The sequence below is a fragment of the Gopherus evgoodei genome, chromosome 12 (assembly GCF_007399415.2).
Source record: "Gopherus evgoodei ecotype Sinaloan lineage chromosome 12, rGopEvg1_v1.p, whole genome shotgun sequence".
NCBI classification, from domain to species: domain Eukaryota; kingdom Metazoa; phylum Chordata; order Testudines; family Testudinidae; genus Gopherus; species Gopherus evgoodei.
The window spans coordinates 10,519,996-10,547,730 of record NC_044333.1 but is presented as its reverse complement, the minus strand read 5'-3'; the positions used below and the strand labels follow the sequence as shown (position 1 = coordinate 10,547,730).

At 41.2% G+C, this 27,735-nt stretch overlaps 3 protein-coding genes across 15 annotated transcripts in view; 1 reads left to right on the top strand and 2 right to left on the bottom strand.

Moving 5' to 3' along the window:
- The window catches only part of PRMT7 (protein arginine methyltransferase 7), a 44,178-nt gene extending 33,969 nt beyond the window's left edge, over positions 1 to 10,209 (bottom strand). For 2 of the 6 annotated variants that reach the window (XM_030581626.1, XM_030581627.1), the window contains exons 1-4: positions 9,990 to 10,008; positions 9,221 to 9,288; positions 8,497 to 8,644; positions 5,966 to 6,002 (exon numbers count right to left, since the gene is read on the bottom strand). In XM_030581626.1, the coding sequence (XP_030437486.1) occupies positions 5,966 to 6,002; positions 8,497 to 8,591 (132 nt within the window). In that variant the 5' untranslated portion in view covers positions 8,592 to 8,644; positions 9,221 to 9,288; positions 9,990 to 10,008. Of the gene's footprint in view, positions 1 to 5,965; positions 6,003 to 8,496; positions 8,645 to 9,220; positions 9,289 to 9,334; positions 9,468 to 9,822; positions 10,061 to 10,114 lie in introns of those variants that run through there. The other 4 variants (XM_030581630.1, XM_030581628.1, XM_030581629.1 and 1 more) reach the window with 4 other exon arrangements.
- Positions 10,210 to 10,353: 144 nt separating this feature from the next.
- On the top strand, positions 10,354 to 23,171 carry SLC7A6OS (solute carrier family 7 member 6 opposite strand). 2 transcript variants are annotated; one of them, XM_030581465.1, is made up of 5 exons: positions 10,354 to 10,521; positions 12,525 to 12,908; positions 18,143 to 18,346; positions 19,402 to 19,540; positions 20,400 to 23,171. In XM_030581465.1, exons 1-5 carry the CDS (start codon positions 10,354 to 10,356, stop codon positions 20,492 to 20,494), a joined length of 990 nt encoding a protein of 329 aa, XP_030437325.1. In that variant the 3' UTR covers positions 20,495 to 23,171. The 2 variants fall into 2 exon arrangements, with proteins under 2 accessions (XP_030437325.1, XP_030437326.1); XM_030581466.1 differs by lacking the exon at positions 20,400 to 23,171 and adding an exon at positions 19,846 to 20,393.
- Positions 23,172 to 23,563: 392 nt separating this feature from the next.
- The window catches only part of SLC7A6 (solute carrier family 7 member 6), a 47,772-nt gene continuing 43,600 nt past the window's right edge, over positions 23,564 to 27,735 (bottom strand). For all 7 annotated transcript variants that reach the window (XM_030581458.1, XM_030581459.1, XM_030581462.1 and 4 more), the window contains 2 exons: positions 26,672 to 26,855; positions 23,564 to 25,688 (listed from right to left, as the gene is read on the bottom strand). In XM_030581458.1, the coding sequence (XP_030437318.1) occupies positions 25,597 to 25,688; positions 26,672 to 26,855 (276 nt within the window). In that variant the 3' untranslated portion in view covers positions 23,564 to 25,596. The remainder of the gene's footprint in view (positions 25,689 to 26,671; positions 26,856 to 27,735) is intronic.

Here is a 27,735-nt window from a genome sequence, read left to right as displayed (position 1 = left end):
GAGGGTTGTTACCTCCTCTCAAATCAAGTTTTACCTTGGTAGGATACTCAAGTTTTTGTTCACCCTTCCAATTTGATCAAAGGCCATGAAGGGCTTTTTGATGTAGATAAAATAGGATTTCTGACCCTGAAAATGGATCTCAAGCCCATGCCACAACTTTAGAACTTTACTCCTCAGAACAAAAATCAGAAGTTCAAGAAGTAGGACATGGGTCATTATCCAACTGTTCTTCCTAGAAATTAGAAGTGCCATACCACATTTCACAACAAAATCAAGTTGATGCGGTCCAAGGAATTTGGAATCCATTTGGAACCGCAGCTTCTTTTCTGTTCTGTTCTACTCACTGTAGAGTCCTACTAGTGATTATTTTTTAAATTCAAGCTTGTACTGTAACTCAAACTCAAAACTTTAAAACCTGTGGTATTGTCACACAAAACATTACCATGGCCATCCACTGCTGTTTCCAAAGCTTCAATGTCATTCTCCTCTGTGATCTTAAACCACTGGTTTTATCAGTGGAATTCACTGAAGCCTGCATCACATTTAAATTCCTTGCCAATATCCAGAGATTTTTTTTTTGATTAAATCATGCTTCGGGAGAGAGTTTACAGCTCTGTAAAGCCAGATGCAGATGGGAATAACTCCTAGCTGGAGGCAGAGTTTGACAGCCCACTCTGATCTATTGTCATCTACAAAAAAACCATCTTAAAATTAATTAAAGGAATCAAATTGCAAAGAGAAAATAATACATAAATTACAGAGTTATGAAACATCCCTGAACTTTGGCTTGTGAACTAAGTTTTTTTGGGGGGGTCTAATACTCAAAGGGAAAGAAAGGACAGAGTACTGATGATCCAGCACTTCGAAACAGAAGTTCATACCTCTCAGAGACCTCTCACAATCTCTGCAAATTCAGGCAGACACTGCTGTATGGGTTACACTCATGTCACATTTTGGAGGTTTTCTCTGCAACCATACCAGCTAAATATTTTTTATAAATTCAATCAAACTTTGGATAACAATAGAGAAGTCTGTGTGGCTGTGAGAAGTCATTGGCTAATCTATCATATGCCCACCCAAAGGAGAGAAGGGTGTAAAACAGCGCACACCCTTTAGAGCAGTGGTTCTCAAAGTTGGTCTGCTGCTTTTTCAGGGAAAGCCCCTGGCTGGCCGGGAATGGCCGCCAGCACATCCCTCGGTCCACGCTGCTTCCCGCAGCCCCTATTGGCCTGGAGCGGCAAACTGCGGCCAGTGAGAGCCGCGAACGGCCAAACCTGTGGACGCGGCAGGTAAACAAACCGGCCCAGCCCGCCAGGGGCTTTTCCTGAACAAGCAGCAGACCAACTTTGAGAACCACTGCTTTAGGGAACACTGGCTTAAATATTCAAAACATCTCCTGCAAGTTAGTTTGCCTTAGCAAAAAAACGGGTTTTAGAAATTCTAACTTTGGAAGTAGCTAAATTTCCAGAGGATGGAAGTCCCATGAGATGAACATGGAAAGCTGAATGGTCTGGCCTGTGTGTCTAGTTTCTCAGGGAATCTACAACATTATCCATTTAGCAATTATTCATTTTCTTGTTCTTAACTGCATAATCCATGGGAGCCTCATGTATTCTCAATTCCACAAGCACAGAATTTCCTGCAGAACCCCCAATTTGCTGCAGAAGTATGCTCCAAAATTTAAGCTTTCATAGTTGCAGGATGATCTTCTAAACATCAGCTGAGTTTAGCCGATTCAGTTTCTTCCTGAGCCTGCAAATAGCATGAACCAATAGTTCTGAGAAGTATAAACTGTCTGTTAACTTTAATGAGTGTTAATTCTGAAACTGAATGATGATGTCACTACTTCACTTGAGCATTGCATCACAAACCTTCAGCAAAATGCTCATCTCAAAAATCCAGACCACTTTCTATTACTTCTAATAATCTAATAATCCGAGAGCTGTCCTTAGAAGATCTGAGATCTCCAGCTTTGTCCTTAACTTCTCTAACACATTTTCAAATCAAAATACTGTAGCATATGAATATTAAAGGGAAACACTGAAGAAATTGAATGTAACATTAAATAAATTAACAAAGGGGACACTGCATTGATTGTATTAGGACAAGTCTACACTACTGCACTACATTGCCGCTGTAGTGCATCTGGTGAAGATGTATTATGCTGACGGGAGAGCACTCTCCCACCAGCATAATTACTCCACCTGCGCAAGAGGCGGAAACTATGTCAGTGGGAGACTGTCTCCCGCCGACACAGCCCGGTGTGAATACCATGTTAAGTCAATGCAACTTACATCGCAAGGGGGGTGGGTGCGGGGGTGGTCTCATTTTCACTCCCCTGAGCAATGTAAGTTACTTCGACTTGAGCGGTACAGTAGACCAGCCCTGAGTCCAACATTCCTCACATTTTTAATTTATCTGAGATTGCCAAGGAAACTTCCAGTGTACTGTACTGAATACCACAGAAGTCAGGTCAAGTTTGCTGCAGAGTACGCAGCTTGTACTTATGGTATTTATTAGGACAAAGAAACTGCGTTCCTTACACCTTACACTGTCTGCTTATTGCAGCGAGGTATTTACATCAGTGTATGTAAATGGCAACGGAACGGAAAGGTGTCCCCAAGCATGCTGAACATATGTACTCCATTTCTTTGCACACAGAGCCAAAATGTGTTGCAACAGACCAAAATCAATAGGACTGATAATGTTAACATAACATATACAAACAAGAGAACTGCCTAAATCGAATCTTCATTTTATTCTTAAATACTCAATGGTATTCGTAGTCCAACACGTTTATTTTTGTAGGCCAAGTACAGTACATTGGCCCCAAGCCTTACAGAACAATCCTGTATGAATAAAATGCTTTAAGGCTTCTGGTAACAGGTGTGAATCTAGAGTACAATTTAAGTGTTGACTGGGTCTCCTTGGAATCATATCTACTACATTCATATCTTGTCCATTAAATCTGTTGCAGAGTGATGCATTTTTTCCATTACAAATGAATTACAGTATGTTTGTCTCGTTTTTGTCACTATATTAAGAAATAGAAATTCCTGCCAAATTTTTGGCTTATTTGTGTTCTTTTTTTTTCTTTGAGAGAGTCTGAGCACACTCAGATTAATGCTAGGAAGATAAATCAAAGTGTTGAAAGGCCATCTGTCCAACTGTAGTACACCTTATTCAGAAGAGAGTGAACGAAATAGTGTATTTCAATTTTTAAAAATTGCAATTTTTAAGGCTTCCTTGCATATGATTTGCTAAGCTTTTACAAATAGCCTGTGTTTCTCTTACTGCCTGGATTTAACAGGGTCAGCTCTATCCTTTACCACAACTGGGCTGTATCCACACTACAGAGACTATACCAGAATAATTCATTAGCATAGACACAACCTATTCTTCCGTCAACACAGCTGCGTTTGCAGTGGGGTTAGGTCAGCATGGCTATGTTGGTTGGAGATGTGGATTTTTTTCACATCCCTGATCAACATAGCTATGTCGACCTAACTTTTAAGTGCAGACCAAGCCTCAGTTCTACTGTGGCTATTTTGACATAATTAGAGTACAGCTATTTAATGGCTTTGTCCCATCATCTCCCTCTAAATCTTGGTATTGGAGTGCTGTTACCACTACAGGCATGCTCCTGGAATACATACAGTAGATAATGATATGAATCACTAGCAGACTATTCACCCATAGATGGAGCAGAAAGATCACCAATCCTTTAAGGCATTTTTTTTTTTAAGTCTTCAACTTATTTGAAGACGTTGTATCGCCTCAACTTCTCCCTTAGCATAAACTGGAAGATTTAAGAACACAGCATAAGTGGAGGAGAATAAAAAGAACTTAGTTACAGCCACATATAGGCAGACAAGGCTAGATGGAATTACTGCAGAAACTGAATTTTATAAGATGAGTCTAAAGTGCCCCCTGAAGGTATAACAGAAAATTACATGTCTAAAATCAACATAACCGAAAAGCAGCTCCTCTTTTACTTACCTATCAAGACAAGAGGTGACCTGTCCCTGCTGATGAGGAGGGGGGTGGGGGTGGGGGGGGAATGAGGGCAGCAGCTTCAGCAGCATTACTGAGCATGCTCAGTCCATGTGAGCATACTCAGTACAAGCCAAGCAGCAAATCTGCAAGTTGGCCGACCTTGCCTGCCCGCCCGCCCCCCTCTTCAGTATTTTCCTGTCAAGAGTTGAGAGCATGACTATTACTCATATAAAAGCATCTTTCTACATTCTCTCCTCCTTAACATCAGTTCTTGCAGAAGAAACAGTGTTTCCATCTATCCTAACAAAATGTTTAGAAAAGTTCCCCACTATCACTATATGAGCAACACTGAGCCCTGGAAGCAGTGGCTCATTGGATGCCAGTGCAATTTTTAACACTGTTAATTAGATGTTAGCTAGCCAGCCCTGGTCAGGCTTGTATGGCTATCATTGCAGGATTGGGGCCTGTGACCCAAAAACCCCTTAATGCTAACTGGCAAGGGGGCTATAAGAATATCCTGATTCTGGCTCACCAAAGAATGTCACGTGAGGTCATATATGAAAGAAATAGTCACATTAGTGGTTGTTAATATCATTGGGAAATGTATGTACAGATACTACATATGGAATTATATATTACTCCTGGGGGCATTCTGCACCAAAAAAATTAAAATTCTGCACCAAAAAAATAAAAATTCTGCACACAATATTTTAAAATTCTGCAAAATTCTGAAATTTGTATTTGTCAAGTAAATGTGGAGACTCCAGTATAGCATTTGGGAGAAGAGGTCACTGGCTGCACAGATGTGAGTGATCACAGGTGCACCAGGTGTGGGCAGGCAGGCTCAGCAAGCCAGGACCAAGTGTGGAGGGGTTTAGTGGAGGGGGGGATCAGGTATGGATTGAGAGGGTTTGGTGTGGGGCAATCTGAGTTCAGGCAGCTCAGTGGGGGATCTGGGTGTGGAGGGCATCTGGGTGCAACAGTAATGGGACTCTGCAGGGAGCTCCAAGTGATGGTGGTACAGGTTCAGTGGGGGGTGGTGACTGGGAAGGATAGAGCTCGGCAGGGGGGGTCTGGGTGTGGGGAGCTCAATGCGGGGAGTCCAGATGCTGGGGGAGAGGGGCTCAGTATGGTGGGAATCCAGGGGCAGCTGGTTGAGGCTTGGTGGGGGTGGAGATCAAAGTGCTGGTGGCTCATCAGAGTGGTCCAGGTGCAGGAGGAGAGGGGCTTGGCAGGGGAGTTCTGGGTGTGTGCGGGGGGCAGAGGCTTGGCGGAAGGGTCTGAGTATGAGGGATCTGGATGCACGGGGGTTGGCTGGATGGGAGAGCATCTCCCCATACAGTGATCTCTCCCACTGCAGCTGAGGGGTGATGGGTGCAGGAAGCAGAGGGCCGGGGGAGAGGAGACAGGGGAAGAGTTTGCAGAGCTTCCTGCAGCCTGGGGATAAACCTTGGGGTGGATCTGCCCCAGCCCCAGATGCCATACAGGGGCATACAAAGTCCCATCCTCCCCAGCCGAGCCAGGACTAGCTGAGCCCACCACAGGGTAGAAGCCACAAATCAAATATTCCCCAGCCCCACCCTCTACCTCACTGTGATTTACCTGTGCCGGTTGCCCTAGGCACCCAAAACATATATGACCGCTCTTGTTGCTTCCCTTTCCTTCCCCATCAGAAAGTTATTTTTCTGCAGGGAAGCAAAGAAATCTGCAAGGGACATGAATTCTGCACATGCACAATGGTGCAGAATTCTCCCAGGAGTAACAAGCAAGTCTTCCTCACACTGGAGGCAGGAGGTTAACAAGGCAGCTCAGAGTCCTGAGTACCCCAAGTATCATCACTGGGTCTTAGAAAGTGCAGATAGCAAAATACTTCAACTTCCAGAGGAACCTGTACAATCATGGAGTGGGAGCTGCTGAGGGGAAGGGAACACGACATTTTTTCACCATTCAAGTTACTTTCTATACTCACTCTGTCTTTGTCATGCAGCATGTCTGCATAGCATGATCTGAAAATAAAACAGAATTTACAGGTCAAAACATTGCATATTAACCACCACAATATAAATTTGTTAGCAGAGAAGAATCATCACTGTGAAGCAATTATTCCTAGTGAGTGAGTAAGTTACTGTGACACAGTGATGTGTCCATTTAAGAGGCTGTTTGATTTTCCCATTTTGAGTGGCATGTATATATGAATTAATGAGCTATGAATTGTTACATGTAGTATAATCCTTTGTTTTTTTTCTGTTAATTGCTGCAGTATACGCTATCTTGAGCATTCTTAGAAAAATCAGTACAGAGCAAATACATGCACCTATGGGTGAGTTATCATCAACAACTACTAATGACAGAGAATGTCAGATGCAGTAGGTTAGTAATTAGGAACTAGGGAAAGAAAACTGTGTCCTCTTTTTATAGACAGCTCTGTGGAAAGGGAGTACTAACCACAGAGCACTGGTTTGGAGCCGGCTAATAAGTCGAAATCTTCATGCTATTTAAAGTGGCACTGATAATAGTCTGAGTGATTTTATAACACACACACACTCTCTCTCTCTCTCTCTCTCTCTATATATATATATATTGCACATACGTAATCACTCAGGTTATTATCAGTACCAATTTAAATACTACGTGGATCTTAAGGTACCAGCCACTGTATTTTTCCCCCTACACAGACACTCTTCCCCCAACCTGAGGACAAATAAATGCATGGGTTTTTTAATTTGTCTGATTTGAACACCATTTTAAAAAACCCAACAAGCTGACCCAGTCATCTGATCTCTTTGATCATGACTTTCAACTACTAAAAGGTTGTTACAACAATATGATCAATGAGAAACTATTATGGCTGGGATTTTCAGAGGAGCTTGAGAGTCAGATACTTAACTCCCACTAAATGTTGATAGGATTCAGACACTTATTTCACTTCAGTGCCTATCAAAATCTCAGCCTAGATAATCATCCATTAATAAAGGAAATGCTTGGGTGAAGCTACTTCAGTTAGTATTTTTACAACATTCCACTTGGTATAAGTTAAGATACAGGTGAACTTAACCTAAATAATTGTCTAAATAATAGGAGTACTTGTGGCACCTTAGAGACTAACAAATTTATTTAAGAATAAGCTGTTGTGGGCTAAAACCCACTTCATCAGATGCATGCAGTGGAAAATACAGTAGGTGTGTACACACACATGGCCCATTTCCAGCAGTTGACAAGAAGGAGTGAAGAACTGTAGGGGGGAAATTACACAAAGTAAATCCATGGGTCATTACACAAAATAAAACTATTTCCCCATGTTTATTTTTCCTCCCTACAGTTCCTCACACCTTCTTGTCAACTGCTGGAAATGGGCTATTTTGATTACCCCTACAAGATGTTTTTTTCTCTCCTGCTGGTAATAGCTCACCTTAACTGATCACTCTCATTATAGTGCATGCATCTGATTAAGTGAGCTGTAGTCCACAAAAGCTTATGCTACAATAAACGTGTTAGTCTCTAAGGTGCCACAAGTACTCCCGTTCTTTTTGCCGATACAGACTAACATGGCTACTACTCTGAAACCTTTTGTTATAGTGTGTATGGTGTCAGAGAAAAACTCAGTTCTCGCTTTTTGTTTGGGTGCAGCAGAGTCAGATACTTTACTGTTTAGCAGCTACAACAGGGACAGAGTGCATTAGGACAAAGGGTCTCCCCTTTCTAGACAGGTCTCTCCACAGGTAAACAATTACAGCAAGCATTTACATTTTTGTTACAGACAATAATAAGCAACAGCTGCATTTTGTTTATACATAGGTCATCCTGATATCTTGTTTTTCTCAATCAAGAGAAGCCAGTCTACATATTGTTTTATATACACAAGGTCGAAAAACAACTTCTCACACAGTTCTTTTCCACTCGCCTCACACAATCCTTGCTTCTACAAATCTCGCGTTATTAGGGTTACAGTTAGCCTAACTCTTGCTAACAGAGACTATCATGCATGAAGATCCCCTACAAATCCCTGTCAGTTCTTTCCGTACTTCCACAATGGTAACATCCATTATTTCATGTTCTCTGTGTATATATATCTTCCTACTGTATTTTCCACTGCATGCATCCGATGAAGTGGTTTTTAGCCCACGAAAGCTTATGCTCAAATAAATCTGTTAGTCTCTAAGGTGGCACAATTACTCCTGTTCTTTTTGCAGATACAGATTAACACAGCTGCTACTCTGAAACCTGTCTAAATAATATTATTAATCCCAGGCTCCACAGGCTTTTTCTGTAAAGGTAAATGTAAGTAACATCTTAATTTCAAATTATTCTTGTTTTAACTAGTGATGTAGAAAGCTTGCTTAGAAAAGTGCTTCCACCCTCCACTCTACTCACTTATAAAGGATACAAACAATTTATTTGAAACTGTTAGCTTCACACTGCATTCATTTTTTTTTTATTTTTTTTTTTACAATTCATTAATCTGCATCTAAGGAGAGGATCAAGTGTTTTCTCCCATCATACCTTGCAATCTCCTGATGGTAGTCATAGTTCTCATCTTCCTCCAACCATTCCACAGAACCTGTGGTTGGATTGGCCCTTCCACAGAAGACCTTCATTGTTTGTATTCTTTGTGTATTGTGAAGACAATTTTTTGTCCTGTTATCAGAAACTGTTTAAACAAAATACGAGTTATGTTATAACATATACTAACTCTCCCTCCTCCCTGTTTTATAGCCTTCATTCCTAAGCATCTCATTAGTAAGGCTGTGAGTCTTTAATGGAGATCCTGGAAGTCACGGATCCCATGACTTTCTGGGACATCTGTGACTTCTGCAGCAGCAGATGCAGCTGACAACAAGGCCACCCAAGAAGCTGATTCCAGAGCAGCAGTCCAGGAGTAGTGGCAGGTACCTGGGCTGCCCCCGGCCAGCAGTGGTGGGGTGCCAGAGCTCCCTGCGGAGCAGCACTAGCATTGATGGCACGCCCCACTACCCTCACCCCAGCATCTATGATTTAGTCAGAGGTATTTATAGTACAAGTCATGGACAGGTCACATGCCATGATTTTTTGTTTATTGCCCAAGACCTGTCCATGACTTTTACTAAAAATACCCATGACTAAACTGTAGTCTTACTCATTAGTAACCTTCTTGCTCTTCCATCTTTTGCCTTATTCTATTACACTCTTGATACTTGTAACTTTCTCCCAATCCTTATATGCCATCTTCTCATTTATGATTACTCACTATGATGCACTTCTTCTGTGAACACTACCAATATGACAATCCAGAAGAGAAATATATAAGCAAGTTTTCTAAAGAATAAAATAAAAATACTATTAGTAAAAGGCTATTTCTAACCTCCGTGAAGCATGCGCCGCATTCACTATACGATGTCTTTTAATATTTCTTTATCTAATTCAGGGGTCAGCAACTTTCAGAAGTAGTGTGCCCAATCTTCATTTATTCACTCTAATTTAAAGGTTTCGCACGCCTGTAATACATTTTAATGTTTTTTAGAAGGTCTCTTTCTATAAGTCTTCAATATATAATTAAACTATTGTTGTATGTAAAGTAAATAAGGTTTTTAAAATGTTTAAGAAGCTTCATTTAAAATTAAATTGAAATGCAGAGCCCCCACACCGGTGACCAGGACCCTGGCAGTGTGAGTGCTACTGAAAATCAGCTCACATGCCGGCTTCGGCACATGTGTCACAGGTTGCCTACCCCTAATCTAATTCAAAGGATTGGTCCTGCTCTGAGAGGGGGTTGGACTAGATACCTACTGAGCTCCCTTCCAGCCCTAACACGATGAGTCTACGGACATGGCAGCTGACTGGGGCGCTCACCCGCAGAAACAAGGGGAAGGCGCCTCGGGGCGGGAGTGGGGGAGGGACCCCGCCTCAAGGCCTGGGCGATGGCGGTGGGAGCCCGATAGCGATAAGTGGCCCTAGGACAAGAGCTGCCCGTTCCCGAGAGCAGGGAGGACCCGTGGAGGCGTTACCAGCCCGGAGACCTGCACGGGAGGCGGCCCCGCCTTGCGACGGCGCAGGGGGCCACGGGCATAGCCCAGCCGCCGGGCCGGCTACCGAGCCCCGCCCCTTAGGGCCAGCGCCGCACGGCGGGGCGGCCGCTCCTTACCGCCCTGTCAGGCGCGAGAACAGCCGGCCACCGTCGTCCCAGACTGCATTGCGGGAAAAAGAACCGCAGGCGAGCGGAGAGGGGTGAGTCAGGGGGCGGGGCTTCTAGTCCGGACCCTGCCCAATAGCGGGCGGGTTAGTGCGTAGTAAAAAGCTCCGCCCCCGGCACCCAAAGGGCGGGGTGCAGCGCTGCTTGTGGCGGGTCTCTATCCCAGCATGCTGCGCGGCCCGGCGGCCGGCATGGAGCGCGCGGCGGTGCTGCGCGTGAAGCGGAAGCGCGGCGGGTCGGAGCCGGCCGAGGCCTTGGTGATCGCCTGCAAGCGGCAGCGCACCGAGCCGGGCCCCGCGGCCCCCCGCGACCCGGTGGAGAAGAGTCTCTTCAAGCTGGTGACCACCGTGTCCTCGCAGGTACCGCAGGGCCGGCCCCAGCGCCGGGGTTCCTGTCCTGGTCCGCCCCCTTCTCCAGCCCAGAGCGGGCTCCGTGGGGCCTCCCCCAGCCCAGAGCAGCTCCGTCCCTGAGTTGCTCTGTGGGGAGCCCCCGCAACTCCTTTAGTTAGCGGGACCCCGGTCCTGGCCACCCCCCTTGGTTAGCGGGAGCCTCCCTCTCCAATCTGCCTGGGCCTCAGAGACCAGCCCGTCAGCGAATAGGGTTTTATGATAGCTCGGTCCCCATTACACATCTCGTGTCTAACCAGGGCTCTCCTGTTTGGGCGGTGGACACCACTTTGTCCTGCCCATTACGTTCCTCTGGGTGATGCCGCTGCTCAGTCATTTAATGGTCTGCTCTGTCGGCACCTACAAACCAAGCCCAGAAGAGGGGATAGTTTCATACTGAAATCTAATCAACATCGAATTCACTTTTTGAGGTTGCTTTGGGTCCTCCACCTGCCTCAAAGTCCCCCTACCCATTTTAATGCTTTTTTATAATCCTGTTTTAAATGTATTTCTTCCCCCATTGTCACCTGTAAGTCCTGTGCAAATATAGAGAAATGTACTGACTAGCTCTCTCTCACCTGAGTGGTGGTAAGGGCCCAGTGTAAAGGGCTAAAATATTTGAGTCTTTCCTGGAGGGATTGAGCCAATGAGTAGTGATGGGGAAAATGTACTTCCACTATTAGGTTCCTTGCTTGTGGACTTCTACCAAGATCAGTTCTCTCTGGTATTTTTTGACATCTATAGACAGCCATTAGATGAACTAGTCAGACAAACATGGACTTTGATGTCTGCAATATGTAGATGAGACAGTTCAGCCTATCCTTCACAACATATGACCACCAAGATGGCCCAGGGCTTGGATGAGCTCAGCTCTTTAATGGAAAAATAGCTTGCTGAATGAGTAAGACAGAAGTGTTGCTAGTGGACAGAGGAAAGCATTTTGAAGAGTTCACAGCCATGGTGTAGTTTCATTTGATTGAAGGTACACACCCACAATTGATCAGTTCAGTGTATAGTTTAAGAAGGCTCTTTAATTCCTTGCTGAAATGGTCATGTAACAGTGTCCATGAGTAACACTTTCTATTATCTCCTATGCCTGGGTGATTGTCTCATCCTGGTGCATGATGACCTCAGTTACCATGCCTTTGTCACCTCTCAGCTGGACTACAACAATGCTTTCTACTGGGCTCCAAAGCCTTCAGTGCCTAGGAAGTTCAAACTACCACAGAATTCTGTAGCATGTCTCCTCAGCAACACAGGCTACCACAAGCATCTTGGACCTCTCCTCTGCGCTGGCTTCTCCTTGAACTTCAAATTAAGTTCAAGGTCCTAGCCCTTATTTTTAAAGTACTTCATGGCATGGGCCCAGGATACACAAAAGACCAACTGAAACTCTGGGATGAAGACAGCATTTAACAGCTTCACTCCTCTGGCACAATGGAACTCCCTGCAATGAGGGTAAAGCTCATCTGTGCAGAAGACAGAACTTTCTTGGGGACTAGCCTGACACTGTGGAATGAACTCCCGCAAGTACAAGGACCATCACAAACCTCACCACCTGTCACTTAAAGCATGTTTTTTGACCTTGTCTTCTCTAACAAATGCATAGTAATAACTTTATATTCCAGACAACCCACCGTACCATAACACGATATTCCACAGTGCACACTTCTCCTGAGTGGTGGATAAAAGAACAAACAGGACATGTTTATCATGTTGTTGGTTAATGCACTGCTGGAAGACATGCAGATACAATTCTGTGGTATAAGAACCTATATAGAATAAAATAGGTTAGACTGTTGTCAAATGAACGAAGTAAACAACCAGTAATAAATTTTTTGACTTGCATCTTTCAGTTTACTCCAGTCTTGGTAACTTGTAACAATAATATGCACAAAACTCTTTTAGGGAGGAGGGCGATTCTGGTTTTTAAGTCAGTAGTTTTGACTTCCCCCCCCCCCCTTCTCTCTGTCCAGAATGAGCCTGTTCAGAAGTATGTACAAGAAGCTATTACTCGAGATAAAGCAGCAGAGATTCTGCGACCCTCTTTAGGAAGCACTCAAAGAATCATTCAAGACCTTCGCTCCTCCAAGCAGGTGAAGAGGCAGGAAAACCGGTACCGCATCATAACCAGCCACCGGCCAAACTGTGCTGAAAGAGAAACAATTGCGTTTGACGCAAATGGCGAGGAGACAAATGAGGGTGCCAAACTGGACCCTGAAGCAAACAAAGACACTTCACACCAAGAAAGCACTGCAATTTATGGAAGTTCAAGTTATTTGGGGGAATTCCAGTTGTTTGATGTAGTACAAGAGGAGGAAGTAGAAAGAGATCCCAATATCGCTGCAGCTCACACACAGGTTGGTATTGAGACTTGTGCACTACTGACTAGCCAAATTAAATTGCATTTTAGTGCAGTAAAATTGCATAGGTGGGCATACTGGAAAGATTCTTCTGTATTTGTCAGTGATTTTGAATCTGACAGCTGGAGGATTTAACCTAGCCTGAGCAAAATATAAAAGATGCTGGTGAGGTGGGTCTTACTACTTAAGTCCTAGTGAGAAGTGCAGCCTCCTGGAACAACCTCTCTGGCAGAGGTGGGCAAACTATGGCCTGTGGGACCATCATGCATGGCCCTCGAGCTCCTGGCCAGGGATGCTCATCCCCTGCCCTTCCCCCGCAGCCTCAGCTTGCTGTGCTGTCAGCGCTCTGGGCGGCAGGGCTGCGAGCTCTTGCTGGATAGCAGGGCTGCTAGAGCCGCCAGCCTGCCCTGGTGCTCTGACTGCGCGGTGGCGTGGCTGGCTCAGGGCAGTGCAGCTACCAGTCCTGGCGCTCTGAGCGGCATGATTGGGGGTGAAGAGTGGGGGTTGGATAAAGAGTAGGGGATTTCGGGGGACAGGAAGCAGGGGCAGTGGGATATGCATGGGAGTCCCAGGGGCCGGTTGGAGCAGTGAGGGCACAGGGAGCAGGGGGGTTGGATGGGGGTGGGCTCCTGGGTTGGCAGTTAGGGAAAGGGGTGGTGAGGGGACAAGGAGCAGTGGATGGGGAAGGGGTTTTGTAGGGGGGCAGATAGGGGGCAGGGGCTGGGCTGTTTGGGGAGGCATAGCCTTCCCTGTCTGGCCCTCCATATGGTTTTGGAACTCCGATGTGGCCCTCGGGCCAAAAAGTTTGCCCACCTCTACTCTGTGGAGTAGGGGAGGGTGCATGGATTTCTACTAGTGTCTTCTCTGGGCCCTAGGTCGGGGTTTAATCTCTCAAATAAGCCTCTGACTAATAGATTTAGAAAACTCAAAGCTTCACCCCGTTTAGTTGCTAGAAATGAGGAGCTCTGTGTGCATGTCCCCAACCCTTCAGAATTCCCTATCGCCTGCAGAAAAGGCTGGTGGAGAGAAGAGGCCTCTGCTTCTTTGACTGAGCTTCCTCCTGAATAATAACTCCAGCACCTGATTGTACTGATGCTCATAGTTCCCACAAGCAGCAACAAAGTGCGATTGATACGGTATTTAAGGACTTTGCTATTTTTAAATAGCAGCTGTGAAACCAATCTGAGCCTTTTTATTTTAACTCTGCTGCTTGACAAGTTGGAGCAGCAGTAGGGGCATCTCCTCTTCCTGTAAACTGAGGAAACACTATCTGTTTTGTTCACGTTTGGAAGATTATTTTAGCAACTCTGAGTAGAAATATTCCAAATTTTTCTGAAATTAATGCTTAGGCCCCTGTGCTTGACACTCTCACTGATGAGTAGAGTTTGAGCTCTACGTGTTTTTAGTGTGGTAACTTTTATAATCTTGCAGTCATCTTGCAACTTAAAATACAGGTGCAAGAATCTCTGCTCAGTTTCTGGTGGAATTCTAAGTCTGACAAAGTTGTCTGTTTCACATGGTTGCTATATGTACAGTATGTTATGAGTCTTCTAAATTCTTTCATGATTGTGGCAGGTAGCAGAATATTGTGCTTTTGTGGGGTGGGAGGAGGGTGATATTGAAGGAAGCATTGTATTATATAGCATATATGAGAATAAACCCATTCAGCATTCCCATTACCAGTGGATCACAGCTCTGAGAAGATGAAAAACTTTCTGTTAGAGAGAGAAGTAAACATCAGTGTGGGCAAGGAGAATGTGGTAACTGAAAAACTTTTAAAACTTATTCTACTGCCAGCAGTAAAAATTGAGCAACTTCTGCTGAAAATGCTGCATCTTGATAAACAGCTGGCAGCTCAGTGCAATAATTCATTTTGATAAGAGTGCTTATTCAAATTATTTGTTTAGCCTTACACAGCATTCAATAATATTTGAACAAGCGCTCAAAGTGCATGTTGACTATTTACAAACAAACATTCTGTTCAGATTAGACTACTTGCAGCTATTGCCCATTTCCCTCAGTCAGCTTCAGTCTTCCCCCCCCCCTCCCCCCAAAAGCCTAATAAGCATGAGGAAAGCAAAGTGGGAAGGAATAGTGGCTCCCAAAATGTGACTCCGCAGGATTTGTTTTTAGAATAGAAAATAGGAGCTATAATATGCAGTCACAATCTCAGTTTATGCTAGATATGGTCTCATCTGCTTACTCATTTTGTTCTGGTGTGTGTTTGAGATTGGACCTCAATTCAGTCCTCAGGAGCGGTAGCGGCTTCACCTTTTGACATACAAAAAGGTAGATTTGCAACCTGCTCAATTCATTTCTTTTCTCAAATAGTGAAGTGCTTTTAATATGGAAATATCATTAATGGTTTGGAAATACGAGGCTCCACAAATCAGCTTTGTCCTTCTCTGTTGCATTTAACAGTTGCTTCTGAATTAGAACTTAAAGATTTTTAAAATGCATAGCAGTGCTACCTGACACTGGGCCTGACCAAACAGAGGTAGAATTATGTCACTACAAAAGCCCAATAGCATTGTTACTAATAAATCTTAATTGCGAGGTGTCTAGGCAAAAAAAAAAAAATCATCAAACCAGGCCAGCATTTGCTTCATTCTCCATTTCCCTCTCCACTTCAATTTTTTCCCCTTCTGTAGATGTAAGGATGAGGACGAGAGAGAGAGAGACTGTCTTACTGGTTTCCCTATTGTCACCTCAGAATTGACTAAATAGTTAAGGAAGCACTTGAACTTGATGGGTGGAATTTCTCTCAAGCACCTGTTCCAGCAAGGGGAGAGTTTGTGCCAATCTAAATGGAATTGAAACAATGGGCCTGCCAAAGCCACAATTTGCAAATGATTCTGGCTATAGGGAAGAATCGACTGGAAAGTGTTGTTTTTTGTTTTTTTTCCTCCTGTGAATGTGGAACACAGAAACAATGGGGCAGACTCAGCGGGTCCAGCAGGCTTTTCCTGTCTTTTGGACTTGTTCATTGTTTTCTGCTGTAAATATGAGACCAATCTCTAAACTTCTGTGTAGGTGTCCTTTTTTACCTTGTTACATAACTGAACAATTCTACTACAACAGATGTTAATGTAATAGAACAGTGTCATACTGTACAGAATATTTAATATTCACTTTAAGCATGTGTATCCACTTGCACAACTATATGTATTAAATTCTATCAGAGGCAGACAAACCTTTGTAGTGTATTAACCATTCATTTAATGAGTAATGTGTAAATTGGGGATCTAAGTCTTGATTATAGATTTCATGAATAAAACTGCTTTTTCTTAAAAGCAGTTACCATCTTTGCAAGGTGAACTCTGGATATTTCCACTTTTTTTTTTTTCTCAGCAATAAAGATATAAGAAGGCAATATAACTGCTGGTGATCCACATTTTGGAGGGGGAAGAGGTGTAATATAATTTTTCCATCGCTGATATGAATTTGTACATGGATGGTGGTTCAGAGTGGATTGTATTTTAACCATGGAACACATTCTTATTGTGTACAGAAATATCAATAGCACAGATGACGTTTATAGTGAACATATTAACATTTCCATTGTAAAATATCCATTTTTAGTATGTACCTTGTGCATAATTTTAGTGCTAAGATTCTTTAATATAAAATCTGTTCAGGATCAGGTTTCTTTGAGGAACAGCCTGGGCTTTTTTAAAAAAAGACAATTAGATCAGTCTTTTTTTATTTTAACTGAAAGCAATGAGTTTTCAAATGCTTAAACTCTGTCTTCAACTTGCAAATGTCCAAATCACAAAGAATAAACTAGGTGCATTTCTCATCTCAGAATGAGAAAACAAGGGGTGGACAGTATGGCCTTGGAGCCGGTTTCTGATTTTATTTTTTGCGTGTGTTAAATTCACATCTATGTAGCTATTAAGGCCCAAAATTTTGGAGGGGGAAAGCTTTTTGAAATATTAACATGAAATTGCTTTGCAAATAAATTAATAGATTTCTTGCTAGTATGGAAAACCCACCAACTTTGAACACGTGAAACCCTGAAATGGAAATTAACATCTGTTTTTTTTCAAGTTGAATGATGCAAAAAACAAACAATTCTCTTTAATATTAAAGAGCTACTAGTGAGACAAGTTGATAAAGGGGGAGAGCTGATTAGAATATCTCAATAACTGAAGTTTTTATGCAGAGTGTATAGAACTGGTCTTGACCTAACAGAAACAGTCCTTGGATCCTTTCCACAAATAACTTTGAGAATCACTGTGTGTGTGCACGTGCGCGCACACACATACACTTTCAGAATTACCCATGGATAAACCAGACACAAGACAATGAATTTCAACTCATCCAGTTTGCTTTGAATCTGATGTACTAACTCATGTTTCACCTTTAATCCGTTATCTGTTTACACAGCAAAGTAGCAGTAGTTTCAAGCAAGAAAAAAGTTGCTTTTATTTACAGCTGCCTCTACCCTTTATTTTTAAAATGCTGTAGTAGAAAAATCACACTAGTGCTACTGCTTCTCTATAGAAGGCCAACCATGGCTTAACTTTGAGAGGGAGACTGTATTTGAATTTCTTCAGGCTACAGTCGTTATTTATGGGTGATATGGAGTCTGAGTTACAGCTGTATGCAAATCTTCCTGCCTAACAAATGAATGTATGAGGAGCAGTCCATCCAAAAACAGAAAAAAACACTAATGAAATTGCTCCCTAAAATAAAATGCTAAAACTGACTGGAAACTGTTTAGTTGGTATGTGGGTTTCTGAACTCCTGCAGATTCACTTTTCAGTAGGTTGACATCTGCCAGTAGTACACTTGGAAATGCCCATTTAAATCAGTATTTCCATTTCTAGGTTGAGGTGTTCTAAATGGATAGATTGGTGAGCTGAGTAAAATGGGTGGATTTTCTATTTAGGGTTCAATGTTTTATTTTCAAATATAAGCTGAAAGTCTCAAATTCTATTAAAAACTGCTGTGAACACACACTATCCATTAACTATACAGAAAATGTTTGGGTTATGGAAAGACTCTCCGGTGTACCCTACCCTGCTCCCAGATAAAGTCATATTGTAACTTATTTGGAGCATCAGCAATCTAAAGCTTTCAATAGTCAAACTTGTAAAATAACTTGCAGAAAGTTTTTACTTTGCCCTATCTGTGGCATTAAGGATAAATGTTTTATTTATAGCTCACTTAAAAACTCACTATGTGTGACTTCAATGAAATATTGGTGGTGGTTTTTTTGATAACAGAAAACTGATGATCCAGAGGCGATTCTTTGCAATGCAGTAGAAATGATCCGTGAGCGTTTAACTGTGTCTGAGAATGATAAAGGATTAGAACACCATGGGAAGGAAGAGGATTATGTTTATGATATTTACTACATGGAAACAGCAACTCCTGGCTGGATCCAGAACATCCTCTCTGTGCAGCCTTACACAGAGGAATATGAACTGGTAAGGACAAGGAAATCAAAAACCAGACTTTATGTAGTAATGAAAGAAGCTAATGGAAACAAACATGCTTCAATTACATTGTCCTAGTCTAAAAATCATGACCATGCAAAATGCCATTTTGCAGCTCAATGACTTTCGTATCAAATATGCTTTTTCTGACTACCAGTCTTGCAAACTCAACCTAGGTTCTTTCCCTATTGACAGGGAAAATTATGCCCGACATAACACACCTATATAACTCCATTGTTTTCATTGTGTTTGCACAGGTGTAACTGATTGGAACTTGGTAAACAATGCACAAGCAAGAAAAGAATCTGGGTCATTCATACTTCAGTTGTGTAGTCTCCAGGACTAATAGTAGTCAAACTTGCTTCTTGTGGATGAGCAGCTATGCCTACACAAAAGGTGGCACAAAGAGGGCCAAAATACAGTTGCATAGGCAGCCTTATTTCTGGCATTTCCTAATTTGAGTACTTTAAACTATTACGGTTTCAGTCAATTTTTGTGCATTATATATAGTGAGAGAACAGCTGTGCTTCAATTGTGATGTGATTTCATATTTCAATAGTAGGCACTGGTAAGAAGCTCTTTCATTGCATATCCTCTGATCCATTTTTTCCCTTCACCAAAATTAAACACTGCTTTATCACTTTTCCCTTCAAATAGCTAACTTTTTCCTCAAAACTACTATTCATTCAACCACTGAAGTGCAACTGGAGTGGGTGGAATTAATTTTGTAATTTCATCAGTGCCCAAAATAGGTAATGGTGCAACCACATCAGTGGTGTTATATTAGGATAGTTTTATTTCCTTAACACAGTACTAAACTTTTATTGCATGCACTAACAAAAGTTATGCCAGACCTGAGCAGACTGTGATCTTGCCCATTGAGGCTACAATACATCATTTTAACTCTTGGGTGGTGTCACTGTAAGTATCACTAGCCAATATTTTTTTCTTCCTCATCTTACACTATGTAGACTGATGGAGAAATCACTTAGTTTTTCTGTGACTTTTTTCCTCCTCTGAACAGTCCTTTCCCTATTGACATGCAGGTAGATGATGATCATATTTCTGAAGAAATATATGATGATGAAGATGATGAAAACAATGAGAATAACTGGCGTAATGACTATCCTGATGAAGAGGAGTTCCTTCCTGAGGAAGATGAAGACAGAGAAGGAAAAGATGGAGGTATTACATTGTCAGTACTCCCTGCTCTTCTGCCCATTTAGGGGATGAGGCTTAAATGTTCTGATGGTGTTCACTTTATCACTTGTGCTAGCTATAATGTCACAATCTAAGGTGGAATCATTACTGAATGGAGATGTTCTCGGGGAACGGGAGGGCTCATTAAATTGGAGACTTCAAAGGTAGTCTTGAATGATTTGTTCCACAACTATCAGTGGATGATAGGAATAAACTGTTCCTCATTTTCACGTATCTCACACTTGTTCAAGTATTGGCAAGTAGAACTTAACTTCTCAATTCCTTTTAAGTCTTTCAATGTTGTGAAAGCCCATTAGAACTGAGGTGATGGAGACTTCTACAAACCCTTCTTTCCATGAAAAATCTTGAGGACAAAGGGAAAATACTTCTACCTGGCCCCTCTGTGCCATATGGAGTAACCTGTATTTGTGGATTCTCATTTGATGATTGTCTTAAATGGATGAACTCATCTTCAGTGGCTGACTGAGGAATTTCTTCATTAGAAATCCTTATCAAGCTGATTTAACTGTCGAGAGTTGCAGGATAAGGCATATGAGGTTTGGAGATTAATTCAGTTCCTAACTCTTGCCAATGATCTTGGGCAAATCCCATTTTCCTATTAAAATTGAGACTTCTTAGCTACATTGAAACCCTCAGTTAAAAGATATGTGCAAAGTTAGCATCACTGCCTTGAAAAGGAGTACAACTCAAAACTCATCTGATGCAGAACTTGTAATTCTTTGGCAGAGGGCAGGTTAAGTATTTAATTCCTGAATCATAACTGATCTTTAACTACGAAGAAATTTTAAGATGTAGTTTGAAGCATTTAATGTTTTTTCTCTAGAATCTGATGGGAGCTTCAGTGATGAAGATGGCAGGGGTATCAGGAGCAGAACATGGGTCAAATACCACTCTGATATTCTGCAGGAGTTTGAATAGGAGGTGGTCCAGGATTTAGATTCTGATTAACACTAAATCTGAATACTAGCATACTGCCTGCATATTATTCTTGACATCCCTGAAAAAGTCCAGAAAATTACTGCTGCTTTTGATAGCTCTTTATGGAAATGTTAAAGTGAGACTCCAAAGAATGGAAAAGCATTTCCTCCTGGTAAAACAAATAGCTTCCCACTGTTGTACAAAATATCACATTTTAAAAGGAAGCTGTCTTTATCCATCTGTTTGATCTGTAGAATTGATACTGTATTTGATTATATACGTTTCCTAACCTGAGCCACTGGGAAAGTAGAAGTCTGCAAAACTGAACTTTCTGGCATGAAATTTGCTTAAAAAATAATTTTGTACTTAAAATCCAGGAAGCATCTGCAATTTCAAGTTTGTAGTATTTAACTCCATGAGTGAGTGTTAAGTAAAGCAAGTCATTCATAATGTGACTTTTTATCCAGTAGCAAATTTGTTTGAGTGAAAGCTTAACTTTCTAAGTTGAGTATTACAATTATGGCAAGTAGAGGGGGAATCTCGGCTTTAAGAAAGAGCTGCATTACTATAAGAGCTGCTTTCTCTGTATACATGAAAATGGTCAATCTCTAGACATGTCCTAGGGCTTTTTGGCTAGACAACTTTTCCTTTGTATCACTGAAACAGAGTAATGTAAAGCATTTATATACTTGAATTTGTAAATAAAAGATTTTTTTTTACAATTTTGCTGTAACTAGCCATTTCTTCAAAAACTTGGCTTCTGCTCCTTAACTGAGCTAAAAGATTCAAAATGCTGAAATGTAAGCCTTCTGCAGTGAGTAGCTCTATTGGGGATATCAACTTCTATACAGAGCGACAGTCTTTGTATAAATCAATCTCTGACTGTAAGCCTCAGCTGATTAGTATACACCTGCTTTCATCTGAACTCGGAATGGCAGATCTGAGCAGTACAGTGTTTATTTTGTAAAGAAAAGTGGGTTGGGAAACCCATCTCTTGAATATATAAAGGTGTTATAGAACATTAGCAGTATAATACAATACTATCACGAGGGACTCGGTTTAATTAGTTTAAGTTACTTTAGTTTGCCATCATCACAGCTGTGGTTCTATTTTTGTTTTTTTAACATTATACTTACTTTCCTAAGCTATTGGACAGACTATTTTGGGGTAACTGTTCTGGTAGCTGGTGCCTATATTGCAGTAGCCCTTTCCCTTCCTGCCTGGTTTAAGGGAATTTATATAAAACTCAATGTCTCAGGGTTGTTATGGCCTTCTCATATCAGCCATTCCCATTGCTGCAGCCTCCACCTTCTAGATTTTAATGGTAAAGTGCTAATAGGGCAGAATTAATTGTCAGTGCACCCAAAAATGGTACTTGAAATCAAGGAAGCAGCAAATACAGTTTTGTGGCTATTTCCCTTACACTCACTACTGTCCTATTAGTTACTAATGCATCGACAGCACAGCAACTTTTAGAGACAAAGTGAGTGATCTTTTATGGGACCAACTGTTGGTGAGACAACCTTTTGAGCTTACACAGCTCTTCAGATGTGTGTAAACACAACCTTCTCTCAAACAGAAGTTGGTCCCGTAAAAGATATCTCACCCACCTTGTCTCTAATATCCTGGAACTGACATGGATACAACACTGCATACAAACCTACTTCTGTCAATATCAAACTAAAATTCAGGTTTTTGTGGTGTACAACTCTCTAAGATTGGCCACAAACATCAACTTGCATTCTCTGCTAGAGCTCTAGTGAAGTTACACTAAAGCAATGTCAGGGACTGAATTGGAGACAAAAAGTAGAGTTCAATAAATCACTCTGAGAAATTGCGACTTGTGTGAGATTAATGTCTTTAATCTAAGAATGTTGAATTATTTATTGAAGACATTAATCTCACTCACACAAGTCGCAATTTCTTTGAGTGATTTATTGAACTCTATTCTTTGTCCCCTGATTCAGTCCCTGGCATTCTACAGTCAAGAGTAGCAACAGCATGCATGTCAGTGGTCTAGCAATGTTTACTAAGCCAAATATATTGCAAGTGCCAGCTATGATTTTTTGGGAGAGCTGACTTGGGGATTAGCACTAGTGTCACTTTCTAGGCTGTGAAAGTTTGAGAAATCATCGTCTAACCTCAGTTTGGAATTTGGAGGTCAGCATGGCTTTTGGCCATTATCTAAAACTAGGGAAAGGACTTATTGCCATTGTATATAAGACTTCTGAAAATGCAACTGTAGTCTAGGATTAAATACTAAAGTCTCAACTCATCTTACAAGTCTGCCTCAAAACTCATTTTCCTTTCCTATCTTTGAACACTGCCTGCTGCTAATTCACTCCTCTTTCCCCCCCCCACTGCCATCATCGTTCCTCTGTCGGCATTTCCATAGCATTACGACTTCCCCACCCCTGCATTTAAGTACAGGAGAGCCTATGCAGTGGCTAATAGGACACTGATTAATTTAAATTTAAAAAATCACTTAATGAAAATCATTGCATTTATTAGAATTTCTAGCTTATAGCACTGACTGAGGAGCACTTAATTCCCATCACTGGAAAGGACTTCAGCATGGTGGAATTTGAGACTTTTTTTCATGTAAAGTTCAAGCCTATCCTAAGCCCTCAAACTATGCACAATGTTCTTAATAAAACAGTGTGTTAGAGACCTTGAACTACCTATTATCCTTTAAACAAATCTCAAACTTTAAATGTATGGAATTTCCCATAATGGTACATTGGCTTCTAATAAGCCACAGCAAGATTTAAGTGTTAAATGCCACTTTTTAGTAAATATCAGGTAAACAAGGAAAAGGTTTGAGGTTTAAATAAACTCCTGGACTGGACTCTGTTTCAATTTACTAGGAATAAGATGGTAAATTAAATGTACTGCTTTCTAAACCTAGCAAAAGCCTGCAAGTTTACATAAAATAAAGCCACAATTGAGACAAGGTAGAAGTTATAGCACACTTAAAATAAGTGCCAGAGAACTAAATACCTCTGATGTTGTTTTAAAATAGTTAGATTTTAGACGCCAAAAGAAAGAGCCTTTCAATTCAGAATGCTGTGGGTTTGATGGTATTTATTTTAAACCTCACTTTCAGCTACAGAGAAATAAATTAGCATGGAATAGAAAATAAGATTGCAAGGTTTCAGTTTACCTAGTTTTAAAAAAATTTAAGTTGAGATATAGATACTAAAAGTTTTAACAAGATCGCAAAACAGGGTCATCCCACTGTGCCACAAAGAAAGCAGAATACAAGACCCAGTTTTGCAGCTGTATTTCATCTTAATTTAGCTATAGTTGTGACAAAATTGGTTTTATAGTATTTGAATCTCTCCAGTACAGGCAAATAAGCAGACACGTATTCATATTGCACCACAGGCCTATAGCAAGACAGCAAACTAATCATCTCCAATTTTGAACCTCTACAAACAAGTGATACCCACGTGTTTCAGCTCTCAACTTAAGTGTTATATTTACAATATTGTCAAACATTGGTATGTAAAGTGTCTAGGAGGAGACCCAGCAAGAAGGTATGATTAGAACCCCAGTATCTTGAAGGTGATTTGATCTTTAGTTTAGTACAATTATTTCTAGCATTTATTACTAACCGTTGAGGTGAAGCAATAGCACATCAGATCAAGGAAGTATTTTCCCTTTCCGCACAACGTTTCTCACAGTTGAATTCTATGTATAAATAGATTTCTCTTCTGTGCCAGTCAATTACACATCTAAATTTTCAAACAGATGACAGCCATGGTATTACATATAGTTCTACTATAAAGTCTTTATAATATGTAAAAGTACTGCCTCTGGTGAACAGTATTGAAAATCAAACTAAAATGTCTGATCTCTTTGCTGTAATTTAAGAAACTATTAAATAGGGAAGCTTAAGTTTTTGCCTCAAGTATTTTACTTTTGGGGGTTCTATTTTAACCATTTAGAAACTAATCAATCACAAAACTGGTAACAAACCATATGTAAATATTAACATTTTAATCAAGTCTGTGTTTTCTGTGGAAAGGCAATTTGGAGCATGTGAAAGGTGCAGAACAAAACAGCTTTAGAGATTGGAATTCTCTCTCTGCAGATCCCACCACTTTTCACTGAAATGTTTCTAGAGGAGAAAGGGTAGGGCAGTCTTTATATGCCGATTCAATCTGCTGCAAATGCCAATGACGAATGTTTGTTATGGATGCCTGTCTACTGGGATAAGGGTCCGATTCCCAAGCAAGTCACTTCACATAGGCCACTGAGCATCCATCAGATATGAATGGCTTTTGGTCACTTCTGACTTGGAGTAGTTTTCAACTGTACTTAGGGTGACCAGAAGTCCCAATATTTACTTTGGTCCTGCATCCCACCCGATGTTCAGTTGGGACACATTGTCCTGATATTTTGCCCTCTGGCACACAGGTGGAGGGGGCTCATGCCCCAAACTCTGCCCTGACTCTGCCCCCTCCTTGCCCCATTGGATCCCTCCCAAAATCCCCACTCTGGTTCCGCCTCTTCCCCAAGCATGGAGGCAGAGGTGAGCTGGTGTGGTGGGGGGGGGGGGAAGAGGCAGGGCAGTGAGCTGCAGGTGGGAGCTCAGCCTCTACCCATTTTTCCTATGCTCCTGCAACTTGCTTTTTTTTTTTTTTTTTTGCTCTGCCAGTGTCCTGATATTTCATGTCTCTCATCTGGTCACCCTAATTGTACTTAAAATGCTTCATTATTCTGCTACCTAGTTCTCCAAAGTACGTTTAATTTGATCACTCAGCTCTATTATTCTAGAATCTGTTTCCCCTTACTACTTAAGTCCCATTTCTATGAGATTTTCCATTGGCCTCAAACTATAATGAATAGTTCAGACATTGTTTCCATGTCTGAAGTGACTGGCTAATGATTACCCATAATAATGTGAATTGACACTACTTCAACTACAGATCATGGGAGGGAGTATTATAGACCCAAGCATCTCTCTTCAGTAATAGCTGGTACATCTGTTCCTGGCTCCAATGGTTCTTCAGTTGCCCCATATTCTCTGATTCTCTTCTGTCCCTGTTAGTAACTTTTGCTTGGTTCTCTGCTGTTTTTGGAACTGCTTTAAATTTTTAGTTAGATTTGGTCTCTAATTTCTTATTTTCACTGTCCATCTCTGTCAAAACACTGTAACAAAGCACCTGGGTGGCTTCAGTGATAGTACCTGCATAGGAAATTGAAGATAAACCAGGTGAATATCCAAGTATCATCATCATAAAAGCAGCAAATTATTTAAACAGAACTTTAAGCCAACTGGACTACATACAGATCAGTGAAAGTTAGTCTTGAAGTGTGTTCAGTTTTTTTTTTAAATATACATGAAGGATACACTTGCAACACAAGGTAAAGTTCCATTGTTGGTCTAGTTTTTTTTTTGTTTTTTTTTTTTTAAAACAAGCCAACAATATGTTTAAAAGATGCCCTAATGGTGACAGTTTTTTCTCCCAAGCACTCAGTAGGGTATACAATACACTGAAATTTGTTTTCCCCATTAAAAGAGACAGATAAGGCTTACAAAGTAAAAGCGCCAAAGAGTGTGGGAGGGGGAAGGGCTTCTGTATACATTTAAGAAACTGATACGGTTTGATAACTGATCCATACACTGACCGATAAAGCCATGTAACCGATTTCATTTAACAGTGGATTTATGAACTATCACTGTGGGAACTTTTACTGAACTGTAAAAAACAAAGCAGTAGGCTGCAAGAGAAGATTGAGTAATCCTTAACTGGACAATTCAACAAAGGGATACTGACAGGCAACACTCCAGAGAAGATGATTTTCCCCCACACCAGCTTTGAATAGCATAAACATTACATATTTTCAAGCAGCTGATCAAGCTCCAACTAAAGTGAAGCACGACAACATGTTTGCTTGAGTCCAGAAAGATTTCGTGATTTTAGAATTACAGCCGGCCTTCCTTTTGGATTTAGATTTTTCAATGTGTTTGGTAAGATACAAATATAATGAGACTGACAGAAACTATAAAATAGACACTTAAAAGAAATGTAAAATACAGAAAAACTGATTTTTTTCCAATCACTACCATTCAGCTCATATGTGATCACACACGACTTTAAAATTTATTGCAGATGTCTTTACTCAAGTCTAGCAAACAGTGAAATTTCCCAATTTACATGTGCTTACCTAAGATGTTGTTGATCAATGGAGGTCTTCTGGAAATGGGCAAGTAGACTCCAATGAAATAGACTGGAATTCCAGATATAGCAATGCCAATTCCGATCAATGAATTAATAGTGTCACTATATAGAGGCACCACCACCAGAAATACTGAGCATATACAGAAAGCTATTGGGAAAAATAGGCTCAACTGCAGAAAAGGAGAAAAAGAGATTAGAACATTCTTGGAATGCTTTCGTATATCAACACTTACATGCATTCTGATGGGAATGCAATTTTCTGTAATTGCAACTTTTAATACATAACATTTTTCCAAATCAAGTTTTTAATTTCCATACACACAACAGCACAGGGTGGACTTGTATTTGGCTAGTTAGAAATATGTTACGTGGATACAAGGACGACACTCTATACAGCAGAACCACAGAACAGAAGCTAAGATTCACATGTGCAAAAGTTAAGATAACTATGCAATGCTGAAAGTAGCTTTTCACTGCAGCAGAGTGGCTTTTAGACAAATCCACTGCACTGAGACATTGCCCTTCAGGAGTCAAGAATGGCACGGTTAGTTTAATGAAGTGCATTAAACTTTACCAGAGAAAGGTGTTAAAGGAATTACAAATTCAGAAATACCACAACAGCTCCAAAGATTGCCTTGGTAGCAAAGGTGCTACCAGCATGATTAATTTGCCCTCCCTAACTTTCACACAATAGTGCTGGAACTAAGGAGGAGGGGAAGAGAGATAGAGCCAAAATCCATTGACCTATAATCCAAAGAGCAAGAGTAGCTCCTGTTTTCAATCACATGAACCATTTTTCAGATGGCAGAAGGATGGACTAGTGACTGAACTGAAAAAATGAAGAGGAATATCAGTCAGTCATTTTCACCTAGTAGTTGAGCCAGTCTGCTACAGCAGGAATATTTACTGAGTACTCGACAGCAACACATGGCATTTTACAAAAATTAAGACATGGCTTGTGCCCTGAGAGTGCACAATCTAACACTTCAGACATAACACATATGGGTTCAAATTTCAGACAGTGCTGTAGGATGTACTGGGGTAGGGGAA

Bases quoted from the DNA above. Each gene is read 5' to 3' on its own strand.
- SLC7A6OS (XM_030581465.1), top strand. From the start codon at position 10,354: ATGGAGCGCGCGGCGGTGCTGCGCGTGAAGCGGAAGCGCGGCGGGTCG. The intron at 18,347-19,401 runs GTAAGGACAAGG...ATTGACATGCAG, and splicing joins ACACAGAGGAATATGAACTG to GTAGATGATGATCATATTTC. The intron at 19,541-20,399 runs GTATTACATTGT...TTTTTTCTCTAG, and splicing joins CAGAGAAGGAAAAGATGGAG to AATCTGATGGGAGCTTCAGT.